At 41.5% G+C, this 24432-nt stretch overlaps 1 protein-coding gene across 1 annotated transcript in view; it reads left to right on the top strand.

The window, feature by feature from the left end:
• PEX14 (peroxisomal biogenesis factor 14) overlaps positions 1-21737 on the top strand; it is a 79520-nt gene extending 57783 nt beyond the window's left edge. The window contains exons 4-9 of the mRNA XM_075520819.1: positions 4069-4191; positions 11161-11246; positions 13787-13889; positions 15160-15257; positions 18516-18607; positions 20839-21737. Of these exons, the coding sequence (XP_075376934.1) occupies positions 4069-4191; positions 11161-11246; positions 13787-13889; positions 15160-15257; positions 18516-18607; positions 20839-21304 (968 nt within the window). The 3' untranslated portion in view covers positions 21305-21737. The remainder of the gene's footprint in view (positions 1-4068; positions 4192-11160; positions 11247-13786; positions 13890-15159; positions 15258-18515; positions 18608-20838) is intronic.
• Positions 21738-24432: the final 2695 nt, after the last annotated feature.

Genomic DNA, 24432 nt, shown 5'->3' with positions numbered 1-24432 from the left:
GAGTAGTCATAAGAGGAACAGTATTTTGATGTACTTGAGGTCTTTATATTAAATAGCAGTAGATATTATAAAAGGGCCTAAACAGACAATCGAGTCTTAAAAGTTCTTGGGCAAAGGAGCTTTTTATACAATACCTGAGGTGCAGGCACCAAGAGATGTTTGTGACAACCCATTTTATTCTCTGACTTGCTCTGATTCTGTGTTTGACTACAATTTACAGAGGCTGAGTGATCCCTGAAAATTGCACGGCAGCAGTGACAATTACAAAAGAGGATCAGCAAGAACCTTTGGGTGCAAAACAATCATGGGTGGTAGATTATTGAAATCAACACCCTGAAGCCTGTAAAAGGACATTTTAAGGCTTTGTGAAAATTATGACTAATTCTTTGCAATGGCTGTGGTGCTGTAGAGGAATGAAATGGATGGTTGGGGGAAGGGAATAGGTTTGCATTCTGTAGGGCTATGAAGACAGTTTCCTTGCATCCTTCTCCTCAGCTCAGTCCTTGCTCAGTACCCTCTGCGGTTAGATTATTCCTTGCAGATAGCAATCAACTGGAAGGAAGTGTGTGTCTAATTTGCATGAGATTATTTAAAACAAAAAAAAAGGTCTGCATTAGTCAGGGTGATGGTAAACAACGCAAAGAGATGCCTTTTATAATATAGCCGTGGCTCAGCTTTCAAAGCCAAATATAATTCACTTACAATTGGCAGTTTCCTTTATTGTTCCTTTTAACCTTTTGCATTCTGCATGGTCTTGATCTTGCTGAAACTCCAGAAGAACTAAAATGTTTGTTTTCCAAAGTGTTGAGAAAGTGGATTTAGAGCAATTCTTCTGTTAAACTGAGGTGATTTTCTTGACATACCTATTTGAGAGTTATATTAGACACAAAGCTCCAGTTTTTGTGGCACTGCTTTTGCATCCAAGGGAAGTGGTATTATTTTTGGGTTACCAACTTCCTACTAGATTAGAACAATGAATGGACCATGGATACTTTTTTATATAATGCAGTGATAGAAGGACTGTGATAAAATAAAGCAAGGTGAGATACTGGAACAAATGAGACTTTGATCTGGTTTAGAAATTCCCACTTTTCTATGTAATTAATATATCGAGGTTGAATAAGCTGGGGCATGGAAAACCCATACTGTGTGCATACATGTGTGTAGGTGGTGAATCTGAAAAAAATTCAGTCCAAAGGGAATTTTGATGAGTTAGTTATAATTGCCTCAGGACAGTCTTAGAATATCTTGTACATTTTTGTTAGTGTGTGTGAGACATGACAACCATGAAGACAGGTATATTTCTGAATCGACAGATGACTAGTTGCAGCGCAGACTTACTCCATATATATACTTCAGGAGTCAGCTCCGGGAGATTATTCCCTTGATGCGTGGAGGGATCTCCAAGCAAGATGACAGGGCCTTAAAAACATCTTGTTCAGATGAATAAAAAGGAGGGGTTCCAAGGTGATGGCACTCCCAGTCTTCTCCTCTGATAATTAAGAAGGGATGTAGTTGTGATGTTCTTTTGTATAATGCCACTAGTACCATGAACAAGACCACTTCACAAGGCAGCAGAATAGTCCAGGGAAGTAATAAGAATTTTAATGTGAACTACTTGGCACAGGATTCAAACCAGGATCTCAAAACGTGAAAAGTTTCCCATCATTCTATTATTCACATTAGCCTTTTCTTCACAGTACAGCAGGGTTTTAATGGGAATAGTGATACTTGAATGTGTCACTAGTTGGCAAGACCAGAATAATCCTAGAAGTGCATTTTATCTGCAAAAGATTTTAGGTTTTTTTCTCCAACAGGATGAGAATCGAAGGGGCAGTATGGTTAGGAAACAATAAGCATTGTTTCCTGCTCTTTTTGTAGAATGAAGTAAGGATCCTCCATGACTTCTGTACGTTTCTAAGTGTTAAATATTATCAGATTTGCTATCTTCGCATGGAAATAGAACAAAATGCCCTGTTCTAGTGGGAGCCACATTTGCAGCCGGCAGCTAATATTGTCTCCATGTTTATGAAATTCCATAGTTGCTAGTGATCTGCCGTGTTGGCCTCTGTTTGTGCTTTCTCCTACGTTGGATAATTAGGAGCTGGTTAAAACAGTTTCTTTCTGATTAGGACTTTGCTTTTTAACATGGATTAGACACCATAAATATTGCTTTTGTGACTAGAACAGTAGGCTGAGTTGTGTTCCTGTGCCTTTTATTTCTCTCAGTGCAAGTCTTGTTCCATAGCATTATGTGTGGTTTTGGTTCCTTACTATTTGAGGCATGCATCAAGTACAAGTAAAGGGGTGATTTTGTCAGATTGCAGGACTAGAGATCAGGAACTTCAGAGTTCTGATATTGTATCTGACACTGACAATATTCTGTTATGTTAGAGAAATCACCTAACTTCTCTGTGCATCAGTATCTGCACTGTAGAGTAGTCACAGGAACTCACAGTATCTCACATACTCCCAGGAATAGGGAAAAGATCTGTTAATAGTTATAAAGCCTTCTGAATACCAGAAGCACTGTGTCAGTGCTTTATGATATTAAATAACTGTTCTGAGGCAGACTTGTGTATTTATTTCAGGCATTATTGTTTGTGCTACACATTATTCTGTCTAGACCCCCAGTATGCAGTGAAGTTTAAGGTCCTGAAAAAATTTCTCAAAACTTAGGTAATATGCCCAGAAGCCTGGCCATTTTCTGTATTGTATCTCCCTGTAATGTTAAAGAGCTAAGTGTTTTAAAGGATTAAGTTCAGGAATTTCATCTACCAGCAATACTTCATGGATCTCGAGCGGATGTGATGGAGAGAAAGTATTCCCTCATTTTACTCCCACTGCTGTCCTATTCATACCATTTTCCTCACTGTTCTCAGTCCCTACAACAACTATGTGAGAATCAAGTGATCTGTCTCTTCTCTTATAAATCTGTTTCCTTAAATCTATATTCTCACTTCCAGCCTTTCTGAATGTTTTTTGCATACACGCTGCATGTATGGTAAAAGGTCCTGAATCACTTCACGTGCTCCTCATAGCAGGGACACTGGCATTCTATCTGCTTCTGTACAGGAGAATAACATCACAAGTAATACACAGCTGTCCAGGCCCCACATCACGGTTGCCATCTGAGTACTAAATTCTTTTTCTAGAGGATGTTTTCTCCTGTTGGAAAAAATAATCCAGCTGTGCTTCCTTCTTCACAGATGCTGGTCATCGTGAATCCTTTAGCTGCTTTTCTTTTCCCCTTGTTGGCCAAATCCTTTCCATATGTTGTGGCCAATTACAGATGGTCATCCTGGCATTTCCTGATGGCAGGAGTGACTGCACCAACATGTACCATGTGTGCAGTGTTACTACAGCTCTGCGTGAAATAAAAACCAGGCTGCCCTAGGGCAATCTAATCATGCAGCAATAGGCCGGGGCAATGCTAAGCTGAAAGTTTGGGCTTAGCCTTGTTTTGATCTGTTTTGTTATAGTTTTATTTCCTCCTTACATTCTGTGTCCCATTCATACTAATCACAGTCAGTCCCGATTTTTTTCTTTTTATTTCTGCATTTGTCATAAAATAAAGCAAATTATTCCCGTCTTCGGAAACGATCTAGACTAATTAGTCGTCTAACCCAATAATTAGTTTTTTGTTTCCCTGTCTGTTTTCATGCATTATTGTTAGTTTTTTCCCCTCTTTTTTTTTTTTACACCATTACAGATTAAAATGAGCCACATTTGCAGTTGATGGTATCTTTTTTTTGGGGGAAGAATGGAGAATTGCAATAGAACGCTACTTCAAAAGCAGCAATAAACTCAAGGATAAATTAAGGAAATTGAATGAGCCACATTTGGAAGCAGCGTTGAGGCTAATATTCTGTCGCTTAAGGTTAAATTGCAACAGAGAAAAGAGAGGGAGACATTCCAGTGAATCCAAAATTGGGGAGGCATTACTGCTCAAGTCAGTGCCAAAATTCTTTGCAGCTTGAAAGGGTTCTGCCTGGCTTGAGAATTTAATTACGCGTGCATCAAGTGGGTAAAGGTGCTAAACTGATTTCATTTCCTCTGCTCCCCCAGGCCTGACAGATGAAGAAATTGACCTGGCTTTCCAGCAGTCGGGCACAAGCACGGATGAGCCACAGTCCCCAGGTCCTTCTACACAGCTGGTGCCACCTCAGCCCTCTCACCCGGTGGTGCATAGTAAGTAACACTTTGAAAAACATCTGGTCCTGTTGCTTTCTGCAGTGATTTCTGCAGCAATTTCACAGATTTCTGTGCCAGATCCTAGATTTCAATTCAACTAAAGCCATACTTTTTGTCAGAATTGGACACCAAATGTTACTTTGAATGCACTTCATTGTTGCCTGTGACAAGATCATATTACACAAGGAAAATGAGATACAAATGATCATTGTCTACAAAGAAACGTACATAGTAGCCTATGATACCTCTTGACCTGAAGGTGTATAGTCAATACAAATTAGATTCTGACCCACTGGAAGGACTTGAAAAAAGCATTTAGTCAATGTAGGACTCAGTCTTCCCTTCTAAAACTTGAGGCCATGCTTTGCTTCATCAGTAGGGTTTTCTAATGTTTAGATCCTTAATATATGATAGAGCTGATGATAGATTCTTGGATACAGGGTGCTATAAAAGTGCAACACTAGTGCATCTTTAGTCATTGCAACAGTGGACTCTGTTTAATAAACTGTTGGACATCATCACAAAGTTTTGTATTTTAGTTAGTGGACTTATTTTCTGCACTAGTCAGGCAACCAATCAGTTCATAGAGTCATAGAATATCTCGAGTTGGAAGGGACCCGTAAGGATTATCGAGTCCAACTCCCTGCTCCTCGCAGGACTACCTAAAACTAAACCATATGACTAAAAGCGTCATCCAGATGCTCCTTGAACTCTGACAGTTAATGCCTTGAACACTTACTTGAAAGAGGTGTATTTTCAGCATTAACAGCAAGCTAGAAAATAAGGTCTTCAGGACTTAGTCTGTGACTTCCTGTGTGTGAGTTTAGGGTCTGGCACAATGGACCCCCAGTATGAATGAGCTTAAAGAGTGCTATCAGGTTACAAACAATAATAAACAGTTAATAAGGATCCTTAATGTTAACAAGCTTTCTCTCTTCAATCTTAAATAATCTGAGGGGTGACAGCAGAAATTCTGAGTAGGCTGTGTGAATATGATTGTATGATTTTGTGTACAAAATACACTCTCAAAGAATTTTTAAAGTCCCAACGTAATCTGTGTAGACTCAAAATTTACATATATATTTGCATTTTAAAACAAACCTCGCAAAAAAGTATCTAAGCTCCAAACAATAAAAACCAAAGTGCACACCATTAAAAATCCATCAAAAGAAGCTGTTCAGCTCACATGTGTGTCTGGCAGTTTGAAAAGCACTTTCACTTACCTGCCAAGTATTAAGAACAGGATTTTGATACTGCTCCTAAACAGTTCTAGGTCAGATATTGACCGATGTAACAGTCCACTTAGGGCTGTGTTTATTAGTTTATGGTGTAATTTTGCTGTTGCTAGAGACAATACTAGACTTGCTTTCTGAGTTTTTAAATACTCTGGTTTGGCACAGTTTGGGAAGAAAAACATTTGTGATGGACTTGGGCTCAGAACTGGAATATTTCTGACTGTTGTATTGGGTGTGCTGGTGAACTCCAGGACTGAGTTCTGCCTCCTGGGCTAATACCTGTCTGCCGTAGTTCACAGAAAATGCCAGAAAAGCAAAATCTGCTCTCTTGCTGAAGAAACGGTGCCAGATCCCTCTTAGTGCTGTCCATTGCTCATTCAGCTAACTCTTATCACAACCCAATATGGGAAGAGTTAGTCTGCCCTTATTTTGTAGTGTTCCACTAATATGAGTAGGGCAGGAAGGAACTATGCAATTCAAACTGGAAAACATTATCATCATTATTAACCCTTGCAGCTATATCGCTGTTTGTTTTTTTTCCTTTTACTGTTTTGGCTTTCCTCAAAGCACCAGCTCCCAATTTCATTTTGCTAGGTAAGAATCTTAACTAATACTTTAAAATCAAAATGTTCCCAGTAACAGCTCCAAAGAGAAGCCTGAAAGTATCATTCTGTAATGCTCAGAAACCAAAGGTGAATAAAAATACCACCGAAGTAAAGCTTTTGTAGGGGTTGTAATTGTAAACTGGTGCTCTAGCCTTATGATCTGATTAGTGCTTTTTAAATAATTTGAACCAAAAGCTTTTGCCTGTAAGCCAGTCTTTTTTAGCAACCTGCAAAATAGGGGACATGGTGACAATAGATTCATTAGGTATTGTTCCTCCCCTCTCTAGCCATTCTTTGTAGACCTTCTATTTAAGCTTGACCTTTAAATGGATATGTAAAAAGAATAAATAACTAAATATACATAGTATTTCTTTGACCAAAATACTTGTTTTGATTAGGTGTCATCTGTGCCCCATTCTAGTCCTTGGCTGGTGTAGTACTGGTGTTGTAGTAATGGTGGATCCATCTTTGTGTCTTCCTGTTAAGCACTTTCCATGGTATCAGAACTGCAAAAAGAATATGTGCATTTCTCTAGAGCTGATGGATGAGACCATGCAGTGGCTCAGTGCTCTTTCAAGGTGCCTTGTTTGCTGTAGCTTGTTTCATCAGTTGGATGCTAATCCTGTAATGAATATTTCTGAATTGGTCCAAATCTGCTCCAGGACAGTTGTTTCTGTGATAGTTTACTAAGTCAATTTATCTTTCACAGATTTGTCAGGGGTTGTCATGTACAGAGAAAGACAGATAACTACTTTTTCTATCTGTTATGCTTATCTTCTTACAGAGTATTCATGACACTAGTGTTGGAATGCTTCAAGGTTTGAAGTTCAAAAGTATATCTAAAGGACTAATGAGACAGGTAGACTGCTGAATCTATAAGTTGACTTGTTTATGGGAACAACTTATATTGCAAGAGCTTATATTGAAAAAGATTATGAGCTATATTTGCCTTCCCCAAAGAAGACATCTGAGTTTCTTGTGAAGTAACATCTGATCTGCTGGAGTTTAGGTCTTGAAGACTGTGAACCACTTTGTGTTTGATATTTTTGGTTCTTTTTATGGTTTTTTTGAGTAGTTTTGACACCTCTACACAAAATCACAAAACTAAAGAGAAAGAATTACCCCCCACAGAGCAAAAAGGAGAAACAGTTGAGGAGGGTACTGTGCTGAAAAGCAGTGGCTACTGTCTTAAGTAACCTAAGTTCTCTCCATCCCGCCTCCCCACAAGGTGTTGCTGCTTCGTGTTTAAAAATGATGTTAAAACTGTGGGTTATGAGTACAGAAGTTCAGGATGGCTTCAGAACCATCTCAAGAGTTCATTCAGCACCAACAGCAGAGTTGGTGATCTTGCCAGCAGCTCCAGCGTACGATGTCCACTCTTGTGAGTCAGAGCAATAAATCCTATGCACACCTTTTGATTTTACTTGCTGGATCTCCTGCTGTTGTCAACTCAGTCTGTTCTAATTTTTAAAGTTGCAGGAAATAATTCACACCACTTAAATACTTCCTTTTGTACACATTGAACTGCTAGTGTAGGTATTACTTAATGTTCTAATGTTTTGTTGGAAATAGCTGTTACCTATGTAAGTACTTTCTTATTCTTTAAGAGTTAACGAGAAAGAAGCGTATTTGTAAGCCTTCAGAGTAGCATAGTTCTTGTATGCTGAACTCCTCCTGGGTTTGGTTTAAGAGAAACAATAACAACTTTTGGGAGGAAGAGACAAGAATTAAGTTAAGTTTCTAGACACTGTGTTTTAGCTCCATACCATCTCTACTATTTCTCCTCCTGTTCTGGAGGAGTAATTCCTTCCCTCCAGTTTGTACTTTTGCCAAGAGGTGTCAAAATGGCTTAAAAAAAAAAAAAAAAAGCTTAAAAAAAGCTTGAATTTGATTAATATAGAGAAACAAGACTTTGCCTGACTGATAATAAAACTGATAAATGACATTTGAATTACTTGTAGCAGTAATTTATTACATAAAATATCTTTTATTTGACATGCGATTAGTTGCTGGAAGCATCACTCAATCTGACTAGTTTAAACATGCTCTAAAATGAACCCCCAGTAAAAAACCAGGGCTGTCTGCTGTTGGCATTATGAAATATACTAATCCAGCAGTGAGGACAAAAATCTGACTTTAAATATTTAAATGATTAATTGGGTTTATATTTTTTTTTACCTTTCTAACCCCTATAATTACAAGCAAACTCAGGGGAGTTTCTGAGCTAGGTGTGCAAAGCTGCATGCTTATCATCCAGGTATTGTCTGTGTTCTTCCCCATGGTATTTATGGTCTCCATTTACGGGGTTTTGTGCAGATTTTACACCTGCTTAAAAGTCATCTCCAGTGACTGTTTTTCTTGACATTTGGATCTTCTTCTCCCACCCCTGTGTCTTTATTATGTGGGAGGCTGTAGAATACAGACTGTTTTCTCTTACAATTAAAAATGGTAACTAGAATCCAAACTTTCTTTTTTCCTCAACTCCTTTCCATGGGTTCACTGTTTGCTCTTGGAAAATCACCTCTTCCATCCTCAGTTTCTACAGTTTTAAATGTGGATACTAGTGAGGCTGACCTTACTTGGATGCACAAGGCCTAATTAAATGATGTCAGGAAAGTTAATTCTGAGATGAATGGGGATCTTAAAAATAGTAAGGGTTTATTTACTCTGGAAGTGCAATTTACAGTTGCTGCTGTGAAAATTAAATATACTTATAGAAAACACAGACTCACAGCTGGAGAAAATGGCTGTGTCCCTTCCATTTGCCTTTTGAAGGGTCTCTTACGTAGAATGGTTTGTTCCTTCCCTGGTGCCTAAACTGAAGAGTAACTGGGCTATTAGTGCTTTTTCACTTTCTCTGAATTTTATTGCAGTTCTACAAGTGGGGAAATTGAGGATATGCAGAGAAGTCAGTGTGAGCACTGAGGTTACAACTGAGAAAATTCCAACTCTCTCTCCACCCCAGATTTTAGATTAGAGTATTGCAGAGAAAAAGGAAGATTGAATGTGCATTTTAGGCAGAGCTGTGACATTCTTCCTAACATTGTAAAGTTGATGTGGTCAATGCAGAGCCTTTACTGTGTCCCTCCCTCCCTCACTTTTCCTCTCCACCCCCCTCACTTTTTTTTGCCACAAGACAGAATTATTTCACACATCTCTAAAACGAGTAAAATGGCATTTCAGCTTCTTGTCTTTATAGACTCTCTGAACTTTAGGAAAGATCATTCTGGTCCCTTTTCATTAATAATGAAAACCAAGGGGCAATAAAATGTTCTTAGCTCAAGCATTACAGGAATGGAGGGAGAGCTGAGTGAGGTGAAAGGGCGAAGCGGACAGGGTCCTACAGGTGTCTCGCCTTCCTACTCGGAGGTCACCGCAGCTGGGAGGTAGTTAGGGACAGCCAGTCAAGGACTGCCATGGACAGGGCACAGTTGGACCCACAGACCCTCTGAGATTAATTAACCCTTTACAATAGGCAGTTCAGCCTGGAACAAGTTGCGTTGTCATAGAAGGATATTTTTAGTCTGAAGTTCAGGGCAGAGAACTGGACAACCAAGAGACTTCAGCTACCAGAAATGACAGTGGGAGCAGGGTGAGGAGGGGAAAGTGGGATGGATGACTGGGGTTTGCAGCAAGATTAGCCAGAGATCATTTTAAATCCTGACATGTACACAGCCAGTTACTGCAGCTTAGCTGACGTGTGTTAACTCATTAAGTTAAAAAGTTATGATAATTTGATCATGTGCCTAAGCTCCAAAACTGCAACTGCAGCAACCCAAAATACTGCTGGTGACACTATTTGCCAGTTCTGACAGAGCTGCTTTAATTTGTTCAGATTTCTAGCCAGTGGATAATTTGAGGAGCTGTGTCCTAAAACGTAGCAAGAAGCTATCAGTGCCAGTATTTGAGAGTCAGTGCCTGTCTGTAGAGCCTGAGCGCTGGGATTAGGAGTAACTCTTGCAATGAAATGCCTGTAGAAGATCTCAGCAACAGGAAAAATGGCAATAGGTAAGCAAAGCAGAAAGGAGACAAGCTTCCAGCCATTTCAGCCAGTTAAGCCTCCCTTTGAAAGCCTAAATTGAAACTTTGGAGAACAGAATGCATTTCCAAGACATTGCAGGTCACATGTAGATTTGGATCTGTCTGTTTGGAGACTGTACACCGGCCTCCACCTCATCAGTTCTGCCCACATCCTGCCACTGAACTTTAGGAAAGATCACTCTGCATCCTCTTTGTTATTAAAGAAAACCGGGGGCAGTACCAGATTCGTTAAGGGAACTGCGAGGGAGGTGAAAGGATAAAGCTGGTGGAAAACTACAGGTGTCTTCTGATTCTGCTTGAAGGGGCAGAGCATACCATATCTTTGCTTTGCTCTGTGGAGTCTCTAAGCTTCTGTGCAGAATTGTCTGTTAAATATCTAAAGCTTTTATCTACTTCTTTACCTCTCTCTGCAGATATTTAATTGCATATTTTCTCTCTGCTGTTTATGTGTGCTTTGGTCCCTGTTCTTAATTCAGGCTTGAAAGACACTGGATCCTTCCTTATTGAAATGGTCCATAATTGCTGACACAGTGTTCATAAACCCATTTATTGCCCTGATTTCTCTTCTTTCTCAAAACACTTCCTTCCTTCTTCCTTCTTTTTTTTTTTTCCCCCCCACTGTTCTGGGTTTCTGGCTCTGTCCCCATTTTCAAAAAATTATGATAGTGAAGAACAATTGGTATTCAAGTAATGAGTTAACCTTAGCTAGCACTAACACCACAGGCAGTTATCTGGGGAAAGTGCAGTAGGGTTCAGAGTGCCTTCTGCAAGGAAAGAGTAGGGCAAAACAGCTTGATGGAACTTTTTAAATTGCTGCTGTGATTTGTCTCCCTTTGACACCTTGCGCAAGGCCAGTGTCGATGCTGGAGGTCTGGACAGGTGTTTCAATGTCCTAGGGCCAGAAGCCTGCACACTGTACCTGAGGGACTACCAGCATCTTAATGCCCCCTGCTCAGTAAATCTGTGCCTGCTAAGAAACAGCAGAACTGGCATTATTCATTGCTCTTTTCTCTGATAAAATGGCTGTATGAAAATGTTGTCACCTGCAGTTCCGACTATGATTATTTCTTGATTTTGGCCTTTAGGTCCACCTGGCTCCAGATGGCGAGATTATGGGGCTTTGGCTATCATAATGGCAGGAATTGCCTTTGGATTCCACCAGCTCTACAAGGTAATATATCCCTCACTACTCTTACACTGTACTCTGAGAGAACAATGTTATTCTGCTTGTGTCCAAATGATCATGTTGGTTCCAAGTTGGTCAAGCACCTCTGTTCTTACTGGCACTGCCATTGGTATATTTGAGAAATGTAGACAACATGAAAATGCAGAGTCAAAAAGTGGCAAGCAAACAAAACTCGTTTTTAGCAGTGGATCTCAAACTGCTAGAAACAAGGTCATTTTCATTGCGTATATATATATTTTGGATTTTTTTAAGTTGGGGAAACTGAGCACAGTTCAGTAAAGGGATTTTCCCAGCATTGGCCAGCAGACGTTACTGTCATAGCCCCCAGTCTAATGATTTGTCCACTGGTGATCCTGCACCATGGGCAGGGAAGAATCTTCTTTGACCGATCAGAACGTTGAAAAGAAGGTGCCAATTTCCAGGTCTGCCATACATCCTGTAGGTCTACTCCAATGTGCTTAAAACAAGGTAGAGCAAGTGTGTGTCTGCTTGTGTATTGTAGAGACAGCAGCCCCTTCTTATTTCTTGTGCAATGTTTCTCCAATTGAACATATTCTTTCACTCTGGATTTGCTTTCCAGCAATGTGGTAAGTGGCATTAGATAATGTCTTTGGTAAACAATTATATTCTGTGGCTACGTAGACAGACATAAGTGGTTCAGGTCAACTCAGCAGAGTGTAAAGAGCTTTGGTCCAGTAGGAGTTGTGTTTTATTTTTGAAAAAGGGACAGAGATGAAGACTTAACAAGAGGTTGATGGTTTTCATGTTTGTTTGTCCTTTAATTAACTATTACTGCCTAAACTGTTTAGTAAAATCTATTTTACAACTAAAAGTGTTGGCCTTCTAGTTTAAAACTACTTTTTTTATCCTGTCCTATCATTAATTTTCTGGGTCTCAGGCTAAGAGAGAGAGGCCAGATTAAACAACATGTTTCATCTATGCAAGTAAAGTTACATGATTCAAGAGAATGGCTTTTTATTGAGATATGTTGTCCCTATGTTTTTATATTAAAGTAGTGGTGCCAACCTTACTGATCTTTTCATTCTTGCAAAGAATGGTGGGGCTGATAAGTGTCCAGAGAGAGATGTTAAGACAACAGCTGCTGGGCCTTGCAGACCTGAACACATTGCTGTTACTAAATGACACATATCTAACACATATTGATGATTTACATAAATTTTTTGGCATGATGTCACTGATGCTATTAATATATCCTACTGCTGTATTCTTTGTTTACAGATCTTGCTCTGCTGTGTATCCAAACCTCATAAGGCATATTGTGTGCCTAGCAGAGACCCATATTCTTTTATAGGAGTAAGAAATCTTTGGAGATTGATAAATTCTCTCTGCCCTTCATGGGATTTTGAGGGAGTTTGCAAATAGTGATTTTTATATGAAAGATAGGATACTAGAATAAAACATGGTTGTCCACGTGTGTTCTGTGAAGATTAAGAGAGAACTGTTTATGAAAGTCATCAAAAGCTCTTTGCTTTTCAGAATGTCGTAAACATGTACTTGTACATGTGCTTTGTGAGGGTAAGAGCTGTGTACAGCGACACTGAAATCTTAAACCAGTGCTATTAAGTGTAAAAGAAGGCTGTCCCACCCATGTCAGTTTGGATAATCAGCCCTGTCTCAGAAACCACCCTGTATGTATGCCCCAATAGTGGGTGTACATGCATCAAAAGCCAGGATGAAAAAGAATTGATAGGCACTATCAGGGCTGTTTCCACATCCTAGACCATCCTTCTCTCACATTTTTTTCACCTGCCATGTTGTGGTTGGACGTGCCCTTGTTAAAGTGCATATTCAGTTCATAGGAGCAGTGCTGCAGAAGAATCCATGGTTGTTAGACGAGAGTTGTGACCTGTTAGATCCAGTCCATCCTCTGTAGTGGCATCATGGGGTAGATTTCATGGCTGTGTACACTGTCACTGAACTGCCTCCCATCCTGTACTAGCTTGTTTCTCACTTCCTTTAGCCCTGGTTCCTTAGTTCTCTTCCCTGTGCTCCAGATCTCTGCGTTTCCCTCCGTGACTTGTAACCCTTCCCCTGCCAAGGTTCAAAAGATTTTATAATACCTGGCTTGTGCTTCCTCTGGCCTTTCCTGGGCCTTTCTCCTCTTCTTCCCCCTTTGTAATTTCTTGCCTTGTGGATGTAGCTCAAATCTTGTGACACATCAGTGTGTTCACATTTGAGAGTGTAAGATCTGAAATTGTACTCTATTTGTGATGGATGTTTCTCTGGACTGAGAGCTGTCCCAGGAAACCTTAAATGGAGTGAGGAACTGTTTTTTAGCACCCCCAAAAATGTAACCACAGAACTCATATCTTCTCTTCTGCAACTTCATTTAACGCCTACTGTAGAGGGAATTTCTTTTCTCAGCCAGGTGTGTGGATAAATGATCACCAGCTCTGTGATAAAGGCTGAGGTTTGGGTGGTGGGCTTTGAGGATGTTTCAGGTAGATTAGAAAGACCGCTTTGCATATCCCTATTTCCTAAAAAAGTTTCTGTACTCCATGCAGAAATACCTGCTTCCTCTCATCATGGGAGGCAAAGAAGACAGGAAGCAACTTCAGAGGATTGAGTCAAACATTTCTGAGATGAGTGGCAGTGTGACACAGACAGGTAAAGATTAATGACTCCATCAATTCACCTCTCAAAGCCTTTCTCCCTGTATCCTCCATTCTGCCAAGACCCCCACCCTTTTCTTTCCCTCCATCTCCACTTTATGTGGTGACTTCATTTATCTGCTCTGAGAATCTGTTCACATTTGCAAATGAAGCCGCCGTCATTTCGGTTTAATTTGAAATTGCTTGTTTACTGTCGGCGCGGCCTCAATTAATTATGTTTTTACGGAAAGGCTCCCAACCTCAGAATATTAATAAGGGGAATAAAATGACAGCCTTTCGGAGGGCTGTAAAGTTCATTTTTAATTTCTGCTTCTCTGATGTTTTCAGGGGCTTTTTTTTGGTGTTTTCCCCCCACCTTCCATCTGAAAATCCGGGGAAGGGTCAGGAGAGTCTGTAATTACTGTGCCTCCCTGACCTTAGCCACCTTCTCTGTTATTGACTCTATAGGGTGTCTGTTCATTACCCGATGCCCTAATGATGGTCTGGATTAGCTGTTACCTGTCACACCAATAGAGTTTTTAATTTTATTTTATTTTATCAGCTTGTTTACTGCCTGGAAGCTTTGGATAAAGTACCAAAGTAGAAAAAGTTCTCCTACAGCTGGAGTTGGAGTCCAGCAGAAGTTCTTCAGCATTTGCTGGGGTGTAGGGGGGGAATACAGGGTGTTCTCTTGAAATAAAAGGGGAAAAGCGCAAAGTATATTCAGTTGGTGGGAAGGAAAAGAGTATGATTTTCAGCAGTAAGTTTGTTAAAGATGTTGGGGTTGAAGGAGCTGGTGGGTTGAGAGTGGGAGGATGCTAATTATACTTTTTAGTGGAGGGTGAGAAGAAAAGCATCTTTCATTTTGCATGATACTCTAAGGTCAATCCTGAGACCAGCCTCTTCCCAGATTGGAGCTAGCCCCAGTGTTTGCCTGTGTGAGGCCCAAGATAGATAAATGATACAAACATTGTATAAGTTCAGGGAGATGTACAAATCATAAACCAATATAATTAGAAGGGAGAGGTTTTGGACGGATATACTGTGGGCTATAGACATCTATACAATGGAAAGATAAACTAGAAATACTGGAGGTTAGATGCAGTGCAGGTAGATTACCCGTAGTGCCGATAAATCATATGGATTAAAGTGGGCAGGCGGGCGTAGATAAATTAAATATAGTAGGAATAGAGGCATCTTTGTAGCTAGACAGCAGGAAGGACGTGTGTGAGTGCGTATATGTGCACGTATCTCAGTTTAACACTCTCGTGCTTTTTCCCTCACAGTGACTCAGTTACAGACAACTTTAGCAGCTGTCCAGGAACTGCTAATCCAGCAACAACAGAAAATCCAGGAGCTCACCCAAGAACTGGCTGCTTCTAAGGTATCCACTTCCAACTCTTTACCTTTAGAACATCACCATCTTCTTTGGAACATGCATGGCTTCTTTTGTGGGCACATGGAAAGCACCTTTTTAGGTTCACCTTTTTAGTCCAGCCTTCAGCTCTGTCATATCCCCAGCCAGTTTCTCTGCATCTGACTTCTCCATAGGCAGTCTGTTTAAAGCTCTGGATATTAATTGGGTACTCAATGAAATATATCTAACTTCTGAGAGGGCTTTGCTGTATAGCTTTGTATACAGCCTGTGTACCTGAGGCCTCAGACCTGTTCTCAGCTCTGTATCTTCTGCATTGCATTTGAGATGAAATAATTGTGCTGTTAGTCCACTGACCAAAAGAGGTAGAGGCCAGTTGTGCAGAAGTTTTATTTGTGTGTAATATGTAATTCTACATATTTATATATCTCCTGTACCCTTGTACATTGTCAAAACAATGACTTAATCCCATTCAGCCAGGCACACACTTGAAGTACTGTATTTAAGTTACTTGTTCAGATCCAGGCCAGGTAATGGCTGAACATTCTTACTATTTGGTTTCTTGTTTCAATGATTTTGGTCATCTCAGCATAACAGGTGGCCCCATCACAACCACATTAGTGATGCACAGTGGCCCATTCCCCTTGACTCCTGACTTGACCCTGCAATAAACCCATCAGTTCTGACTAGTTTGTGTTGTTACATGTGTAACTACAAGTAACCACTTTTGACCAAAATTGATTTTCTTTCTGGCAATGAGAATTAGTGCTTTTCATCTCCAAAGTACTTTACAGCCATTGGCCCAAGCATTCTATCAGCCAGTAAGAGTTGGTTACATGTGAGGTGGGGTGGATTTGAACCAGTCACATAGAGATGGAGTCTTCCTTTCACCCACAAACTTGTGATTATTCAGGGCCCAGTCATCCTATAGTATTCTCTGTACAGGGAGAGATTTTTCTTTTTACTGTTAAATCCCTTAGGCAATGCTTGCAGTCTTTTACATACAGCATGAACAGTTGTCTTCTCCCCTTACCTGTACTTTAATCTTATACAAACCCTTTGATGCTGTGTAACTGGTGGGCCACAGCTGACTGTGTGGTGTGCACACTGTACAGTAGGAATCCCTCAGTGGCACAGCTGTAAACCCAACCGTGAAAGCCAGTTTATGGTCACAACACTCTACTTCAATTTTCCTTGGGAACTGTGGCCTGTCAGTGGCCTGGAGCCAGTCCGGAAATTGGAAAACTGTTTTCAGGTCTTAAGTGTTAAGATTAAGACCACATGTTGAGCTTTAAGAAGGAAAAAGGGCATAAGAGTCTTGGTGGTTTAGAGAGTCTTGAAGAAGTTTTTCCTCCCCCCTCTCTACCCCCTGCACTGAAATGGTAGCACACATTGTTATGATATCTAAACCTCATGTGTACAAAGAAAAACTTGGGCAACCCCACAAACCAAAGAATAAAAGCTGTGTTTTCTCAGCTGTAATGTAAGTTTTTATATCTGCTTTTCAAACTCCTACTGGCATGCTGTAAAAAATTAAAAAGAGGGACTTTAAGTAATTAAAAAACGTACATAAAAATTCAAGGCTTGAATTTTCTACAACTGTTTTTTAAAGAGACTGGCTAAAAAGCCCCAGATGTCAGATTTTATTTCTAAATCCTAGGCATCTGGCACCATATGTGTTTTGGAAATTTGAGTCCTTTGCAGGCCAGTGAGTGGAAATCACTCCCTTGTTAATGTGCTGCTGTAGCTTTCAAGGTCTTGGAAAGCCAGAACAGTGGCTCCTGGATTCTTGCTGTCTGAGGGCTGGGAGTGTGAATCCCGAGGGAACGCATCTGTGTATATCACAGCTACTACAGACGGAGCCTCTCCCAGCTCACTGGGTTCACAGCCCAGAAGTCACTGTGAGGAGTGCTGGCTGCGAAGGTGTTCAGGGTTACTCAGCACTAGCTGAAGTCTGTTTAAAGAATAAGTAGGAAAAACCAGTTCTGGCTACATCTAGTAGGAACTGCTGAGGAGGAGTTTTGTGTTATTCCAGTCCTGGCTTCTGTTGGCAGGGGATTTATTAGGAGTATTTCTGGAGCAATGCTCACAAATGGGTTCATTCCTAATGGCTTTTAGCAGAAATTACTATGGGAAGTGCTAGACATGAGTGTTCTTTGGTCCCATACTCAGCCCATCGCTACAGGAGTTGCTAGAGTGATAGGACGGGGGTAACCATAGGCCATGATCTGTCTTTCAGAATGTTCCTCCCATTTCTCAAGTTCCCAAAAGAGTTAAAAGAAAGATTGCCAAAAGTGTTATCTGCAGCATGTTCTCCTCAGTTGTCACCTTACTCTAATTTCTGCCTGATATCCCATAGCAATTCTGATGCAGTGCTGACAGCAGCTGTACCAGGCTTCCATGAGTTACCTATCGTCTTTCCCCACCAAATTGCATTCATTGCCTTAAAAATATCCAAGAGATAGTGCCTAGTCCAGCTGCTTCCTGGAGATACAATCTGGTAACTCAAGCATAGCTCTAATTCTTCAGATTTAGTAGGGAAAACTTTTGCAACTTTCAAGCATCTATTTATCAGCCCACCTCTAAACACCACAGAGTGCAGATAATCAATTCTTTATTTCATGATTTAGGAGAAATGAAAAAATGGTTTTAAAATAGTTGTTAATATATAATATTTGAATCTGCTGCCTCAGCCAAGTGCAGTCACAAGAAAGAGTAAAGGACCTGATTCAGTGCAACTCCCACTGCCTTTCAGGATCCTAGTTCTAGTTGTTCTTCTCTAGAAATCATTCGTTAGGTCAGTGTCAAATGATTTAGTTTACCTCTTTGTGTATTGTTCTCTGTCTGATACGTTGGTGGAAAACATCCTCTGTAGGCCTAGCATTGTCTGAATTCTCACAAGTGCTGGCCTCCTCCTAATCGAAAAAGAAAGGTCCCCTTGAGATGCTTCAGCAATGGTTGTGCATGGTATGTTGGAGACAAGATTAATTAGTCCCCCAAATGGAAAGCAAATACTTGAATAGTCTTCGCATCTTGAGACAATTATTATTTCTGATCATCGTGGGGACCCATTCAGGTCCTTCTTTATTGTGGAAGTTGTTTTGCTCAGATCTGAGAGATTTTAAATGATAGAGCTTATGTATGTTATCCCCAGGGCTCGAGATTCCCAGATGGGAGTAGAGGGAGGATAATACAGAAAAAAGTGACATTTGTGAACTATCTCCCAGTGCATACTTTGATCTTTATGTCTTCTTTTTCATGTTCTAGGCCACAACTTCCACCAACTGGATTCTGGAGTCGCAGAATATTAATGAATTGAAATCTGAGATCTACTCGTTAAAAGGACTTCTCCTGAACCGGTATGGATGGAATATGTGGGCAGATTATTGTGTGGGGAAAGGGTTGCTTTCTGGGATTCTCTCAATCATGGAGCGGAAAGGCATTTCCAACAGGAACTAGCTCTATATCCTGTTGTTGCTATTTTAGTAGTACCACTTTGCACTCCACTATCACTTTCTATTTGCAGGTCTCAAAATGCTTTTCAAACTTGCCTTAAATCACAGAGCACTTTGGGTAATTAATAAGATTTTTCCTTTTTGTTTACGATAGAGGAAGTCTGTGCTATTCAGCACAGTCAGGATGCCTCTCACCTAGTTTGAGGTATTGACTGCATCTGCAGCTGCATTCTGTTACAGAGAGTCACTTCTGGATACAGTTCAGCTGACCTGTTCATGGTTAGGGCATAACCAGGATGAAAAGAATTGCACTTCAGCAGAGCCTGTTTCTCTCAATTAGCTGGCTTGGGTATAGACGTCTTATAATGTAGTAGATGTCTGAAATGAGGTGATACAAATCCCAGCCTGTGGGACAGTCATAAGAACAGGGATCAGATCTCAGTTCTTGAGGAAATCTTTTTTTCCAAGTACATTACTTAAGAGTTTATCTAGTTTTTCAGCTATTGATCCTTTCACTCTGATATGACTCCCTTGCCTCCTCCTACATGTAACTAAGTCTTCTCAAGTCATCTGTTTCCTAAGAGATGGACTTCAAAGATCAGTCTAAGATTGGACTAGATATGTTCTGGATCTCAAGCCAGTGGGCTTTTCAGAAGTCTGAAAAGTGTATGGCCTTTAATATCCTTTTAAATTCTCTCTACACCTCCCATTCTTTGGAGGATTTGGAGGATTGAGGACACATATTAAGTTACTGTCTGTCAAGCTGGGTTGTACTAGCATCACTGCTGGGGAGAGAGCATTAGTTAATGACACCTCGTCAACAATGGGGAAGTTGCAGCTGGGGGATGAGTGCTTTTTGGAAAAAAGAAAACTTTTTGTGGGGTTGTTTTTTAACAAAAAGGCAAATGTTTCTGCAGTGAGGAGGCAGCAGCAACACCGGAGCCAAGAAAGTCTCCAGATTGAATTTGTTGATTGCATTTATGATACTGGTTGAATAATGCAGACATTAGCTTATTGCAGTCACAGGAGATGGAGGCTAGATCAGCAGAGTTCTTCGATGGCTGGTGGTGGCAGCAGGAGGAGGGAGGTGAGAGCAACTACTGTTCCTAGTTCAGTCTAAGAAAATGTAATCTGTTGTGTTCAGGTGCTCACTGTAGCAGAGCAGCCAGCTTTCGTCTGCTTTGGTCTTGTCCGTGGCACTAGCCAGCTCACCTGAGGGGCACAAGAACTCCCTGCCACACAGCATCCTTTTCAGAGCTCGATCTGATACCTCTTCATACTCCCACTTTTCACATACAGAAGCAAGCATGCATGGGGAGTACTAGATCAGACATGCTTTTTTGCTTGGCTCTTCATGGTGGATGACTTTCTGAGGGCACCAGTGCTCCCCACTGCACTTATATTTGTCCTGTTTGGTACTTGGATTCTATGGGCTCCTGCAACTAGGGCTGGGCATTAGCCTGCCACTATCAAATCCTTCAAGCCCACCTGGAAAAGGACTCAAGGACAGAGCGGCCAGCTTTCTCAGCTGGTGCAAGCTAGTATGACTCCATTCAAGTCAGAGAAGCTGAACCAGTTTGTGGCAGCCAGCACCTGGCCCAAACATGTAAAGTGCATGCTGGGACTAGGAGATAGGCTCTGGATTGTAATGAGCCAGCAGGCAATAGCTGTGTATCACAGTGGAGGCGAGAGCCAGGTGGTGAAATTCCTTGGCTCAGGCACAAGGACCTGGTGTGTTGGACTTTTTGCTCCAATGGGAATTTTCTTGACCAATTAATTAGTGATTGTTTTATAAAGGGACACTCATGTCTTTCCACAGGCAGCATTCCTGAGTGCTAGCTTACTCTGTGAAATTGGCCAAACCAGATCGTTTCAGTACTTCAGATTGCCCAGCTGTGATATTTTCCTTGTGTGCAGGCTCGATTACTGGGTGCTTGTAAAGTACTTTGAGATTCTGGCTGAAGAAGTGAAGTGGCCTTGGTTTTGTTCATTTATGACAAAGGAGACTTGCAGTTTCAGTCCTGCTTTACATGACTTCCCCCAGTGCAAATACCATTCTCTCTAATGATAACCCCTCGGTGTTTTTAATAAAAGCCCCTTTCTCTCCTTTTCTTCCCCTCTTCCCCTCCCCCAAGGAGGCAGTTCCCTCCCTCCCCTTCAGCTCCTAAGATCCCGTCATGGCAGATCCCAGTGAAGCCAAGCTCACCCTCCAACCCTGTTGTTGCCAACCATAATAGCAGCAGTGACATCTCGCCTGTCAGCAACGAGTCTACCACCTCATCTCCAGTCAAAGAGAACCACAGCCCTGAGGGTTCGAAGGTCAGCTGCCATCTGCTGAGCACAGAGGAGGGCAACAAGGCAGTGATTGACGTCAAGAGCCAAGTGCGGATGGAGGTGCAGGGTGAGGAGGAGAAAAGGGAAAACAAAAGGAATGAAGAGGAGGAAGAGGACGATGAGGATGATGACGTTAGCCATGTGGATGAGGAGGAATGTCTGGGTGTCCAGACTGAGGACCGGCGAGGAGGGGATGGTCAGATTAATGAGCAAGTGGAAAAGCTACGAAGACCTGAGGGGGCCAGCAACGAGAATGAGATTGACTAAGGCACCCTGGCTTCTGCTGCTGCTGCTGTACATCTTCCCTAGCCTCCTGCACTGTCCCTGGTGCCTCTCCCATTTTGTGGAGAGACGTGCCACCATCCCCTCCAGTGATTCTCCCATGATTGACCTCGAGTAGGGTCATGATTGCCCAGTGAACAAGGTGGGCCCTGTTTTACCACAGGGCTTTGCAGTGTTGCAGTGGCTTCTTCTCCCCTCCCAGACCCACCTTCTCCCCATGAGCTGGGGTCACTGCCTAGGCTGGAAGACCAATCGCCTTACCATGCACCACAGCTACAGAATAAGTCCTCTTACAAAAACACCATCTCTCCTGAAACAGTCAGCCTCTTCGCTGCATCCTAGGGTCCTTCTATCCAATTTCAGAAACAAATCTGTCCTGAGCTCTTTGATTTCACAAGATTTTAATCTCCACATAAGGCCCAAACCAGTTCTCTGTTTCCCAAAATAACCCTCTGTTTTATTTCTCAAACTACTTGATATTCTGTTGCCAAAAAAAGAACGTTTTAACCCTGAATTCCTCACCTGATCTCAGTCTTGGCTCTTCCAAACCGTATATGAAGCCTCAAATTCCTGAAACTACCTAGCATCTAAAAACACTAAATTTCTGTGGGGTCCAAAGAACACTATTTCCACCCCACATGCTTACACTCATCAAAGTGGCCTCTTGCTAGGGACCAAGTCCAGGTTTCACGGCCACAGTAAAAACCATGAGAACAGGTAGCTTTGTTACTGATTGCTCCCCAGTAAAAGAAGGCTTTAAAAGAGGTTGACCCCACGCATCCCAATTATTACCCTTCCTCCTCCAAAGACAAGGAGCTCACATCAGTTTTTGACATCTTACATTTTATTTATAGCTGCCCTGAATGAATGAATGAGGTGATATCAGATACTGAAATAGCTGGTTAATTCTGAATCTTTGCAATGGTTCTTAGCCTGTTTTTCTCCCTAAATGAGGAGGAAACCCATCTTAAATGATCAGCTGAGACCTGTACCTACCCAGTGACAGGCACCTTCTTCAGCAAAGCAGTCTTTACAGAAGAGAGAACAGTTCCAGCTCTGAGGTACACCACTGGCCCTTCTTGCCCAGTCCAGCCTTTTTTTTGCCCCATTGGGGCTATACACAAATTAAAACGGTCAATTTTGAAACCTCTCATTTGCAGCATTGTGTTCTCAGCTGATAAAATGGTGGTGTCCAATTATGTTATTCACTGCATCAGAGCCTCTTAGCAGAGCAATTCTTGTAACAACTGAGTCTCACTGTCCTCACCAAGCAAGTGTGCTCGTCTGTGTGATCATGTATAGATTTCAAATATAAAATACGATTGTATATAATTGTAATAAATATGAGTTACCACTATTTAACACCAGGCTGTTACTGGATTACTGTGGCTTTTATTTTGGGGAGAAATATGCATGCAGGGTGGTAAAGGGAGGGAAAAGGGACTATTACAGAAGTTTAGTCCTTATAAAATGTTTTCTGAAGGACATTTGTGGTTGATTTTCTGACTGTTCCAATACTAGGTTACATCAGCAGGAGGCAGCGTAGAGAACGGTGTAAGTGCAGTCTAAGGTACAATACCAATAGCTCCATCACCACTGTAATGCTAGGTTGCCTCCGACGTTGCAGGGGCCGAGATGGATGTATCATCCAGTGAGTAAAATGCAGCTATTCCAGTTCCTTTCCTCCCAGCAGGAGGCTCTGCAGGGTGCAGAATGCAGCATCCCGCTCCTTTCCACCCCCGGCAGCAGGAGGTGCTGAAGGGAGTGTGTGAGATATCCACGGCCCCTTAGCCTTATCTACCAGCAGGGAATGCTGTGCCGTATCCCATGACTGGTCTCACCCTGCCATGTCAGTACAGAAGCCATTGAAAGAAATGGCGTACAGCAAGTAATTCGTAGCTACTGCAGTCCCATCTTTGTTCAACAGAAGTATTTGGCTCCCTTCTTAAAAATGAGGGATTTACTTGATTCCTGAGTATTTGGGTGTCTGGTACACAGTGACATTTTCCTGCTCAGGGGGAGCAAAAGGGACCTTCATATTACTGTATTTAGACCTGCTGCTGAATGTGATGATTTCTCATTCCTTAAATGGACGAATATCTTCCCCAGGAGTGAGTGAGTGTGTGTCTCTCTCTCTCCCCCTCTCCCTCTCAGTCTCTCTCTCCACTGTTTAACGTTCACAAAGAACGTCACGTTTAGCTAAAACAGGGCAAATTTGAAAGTGTTTAAAAGGAAAGGCTTTTCTTAAGAGATGGCACTTTTCATTTCTCCAAGCCAAGAATCCTTGTGAAAAGAAAACACGACTGAACGCAGGGATGTGATGAAAACGTATTGTCCTGCCTGTGTACATTTTATATACATAGAAGGTTTTGAAAATAGAAAGTGCCTGGACAACAGCAGTTGGTGAAATGTGGAAAATATGTTGCTGAGGTATGTGCCTTGCAGAGTGACTTACGAGGTTTACAGTACAAGCATCCCTGCGGGTTCATTTTTCCCCCTTTTCCTCCATGTTGCCAGTGTTCAATTCGTTTACCTCGAGATTTCTGGTGCAGAGTAAAAGGCAGTTTTCTTCAACTGCCCTTTTCCCTCCCTTAGTTTTTGCTTCTTACAACCTTTAGCAATTCAATAGGTCACAGTTTTTCCTTTCCCCATCCTGATGAATCCCAGAAAACTCCATCATAGCCGTTGTTGCTCAAAAAATGGGGTGTTTGTGTACTTTGTTGAAGAGATCCAACCCACCAGCAGAGAATGTGGAAGAAGCCAGACCTTTTTACCAGCAGGTATTGTCGTGAATCACGAGTTTTATTCCTCTGTCTCGTGTTCCTTGTCTTTCCAGCATAGCAACAGTTGTAGGGCGAGTAATTCGGTCCTTATGAACCGTGTAGCCTGGCTGCTAACTTGTAATTTTTTTTCTTTTTTTTTTTTTTTTGCTAGAAACAAACTTCTTAGATCAGCTGCCCTGTGAAATGTTTAGCTCACTCCAGTAGGCACTGAGAATGGCATCATATTAGCTGAAAGATGACCAGGTAGCGAACCTTTTTTCTGCAGAACAAGACAGACAGCACCAGCAGCAGTTACCCACCGCCTGGCTTATTCAAGTACTCTATTTTACT

This window comes from Mycteria americana, chromosome 18 (assembly GCF_035582795.1).
Source record: "Mycteria americana isolate JAX WOST 10 ecotype Jacksonville Zoo and Gardens chromosome 18, USCA_MyAme_1.0, whole genome shotgun sequence".
NCBI lineage: Eukaryota > Metazoa > Chordata > Aves > Ciconiiformes > Ciconiidae > Mycteria > Mycteria americana.
The sequence above is the reverse complement of the archived record's forward strand: the minus strand, read 5'-3'. Positions and strand labels throughout refer to the sequence as shown.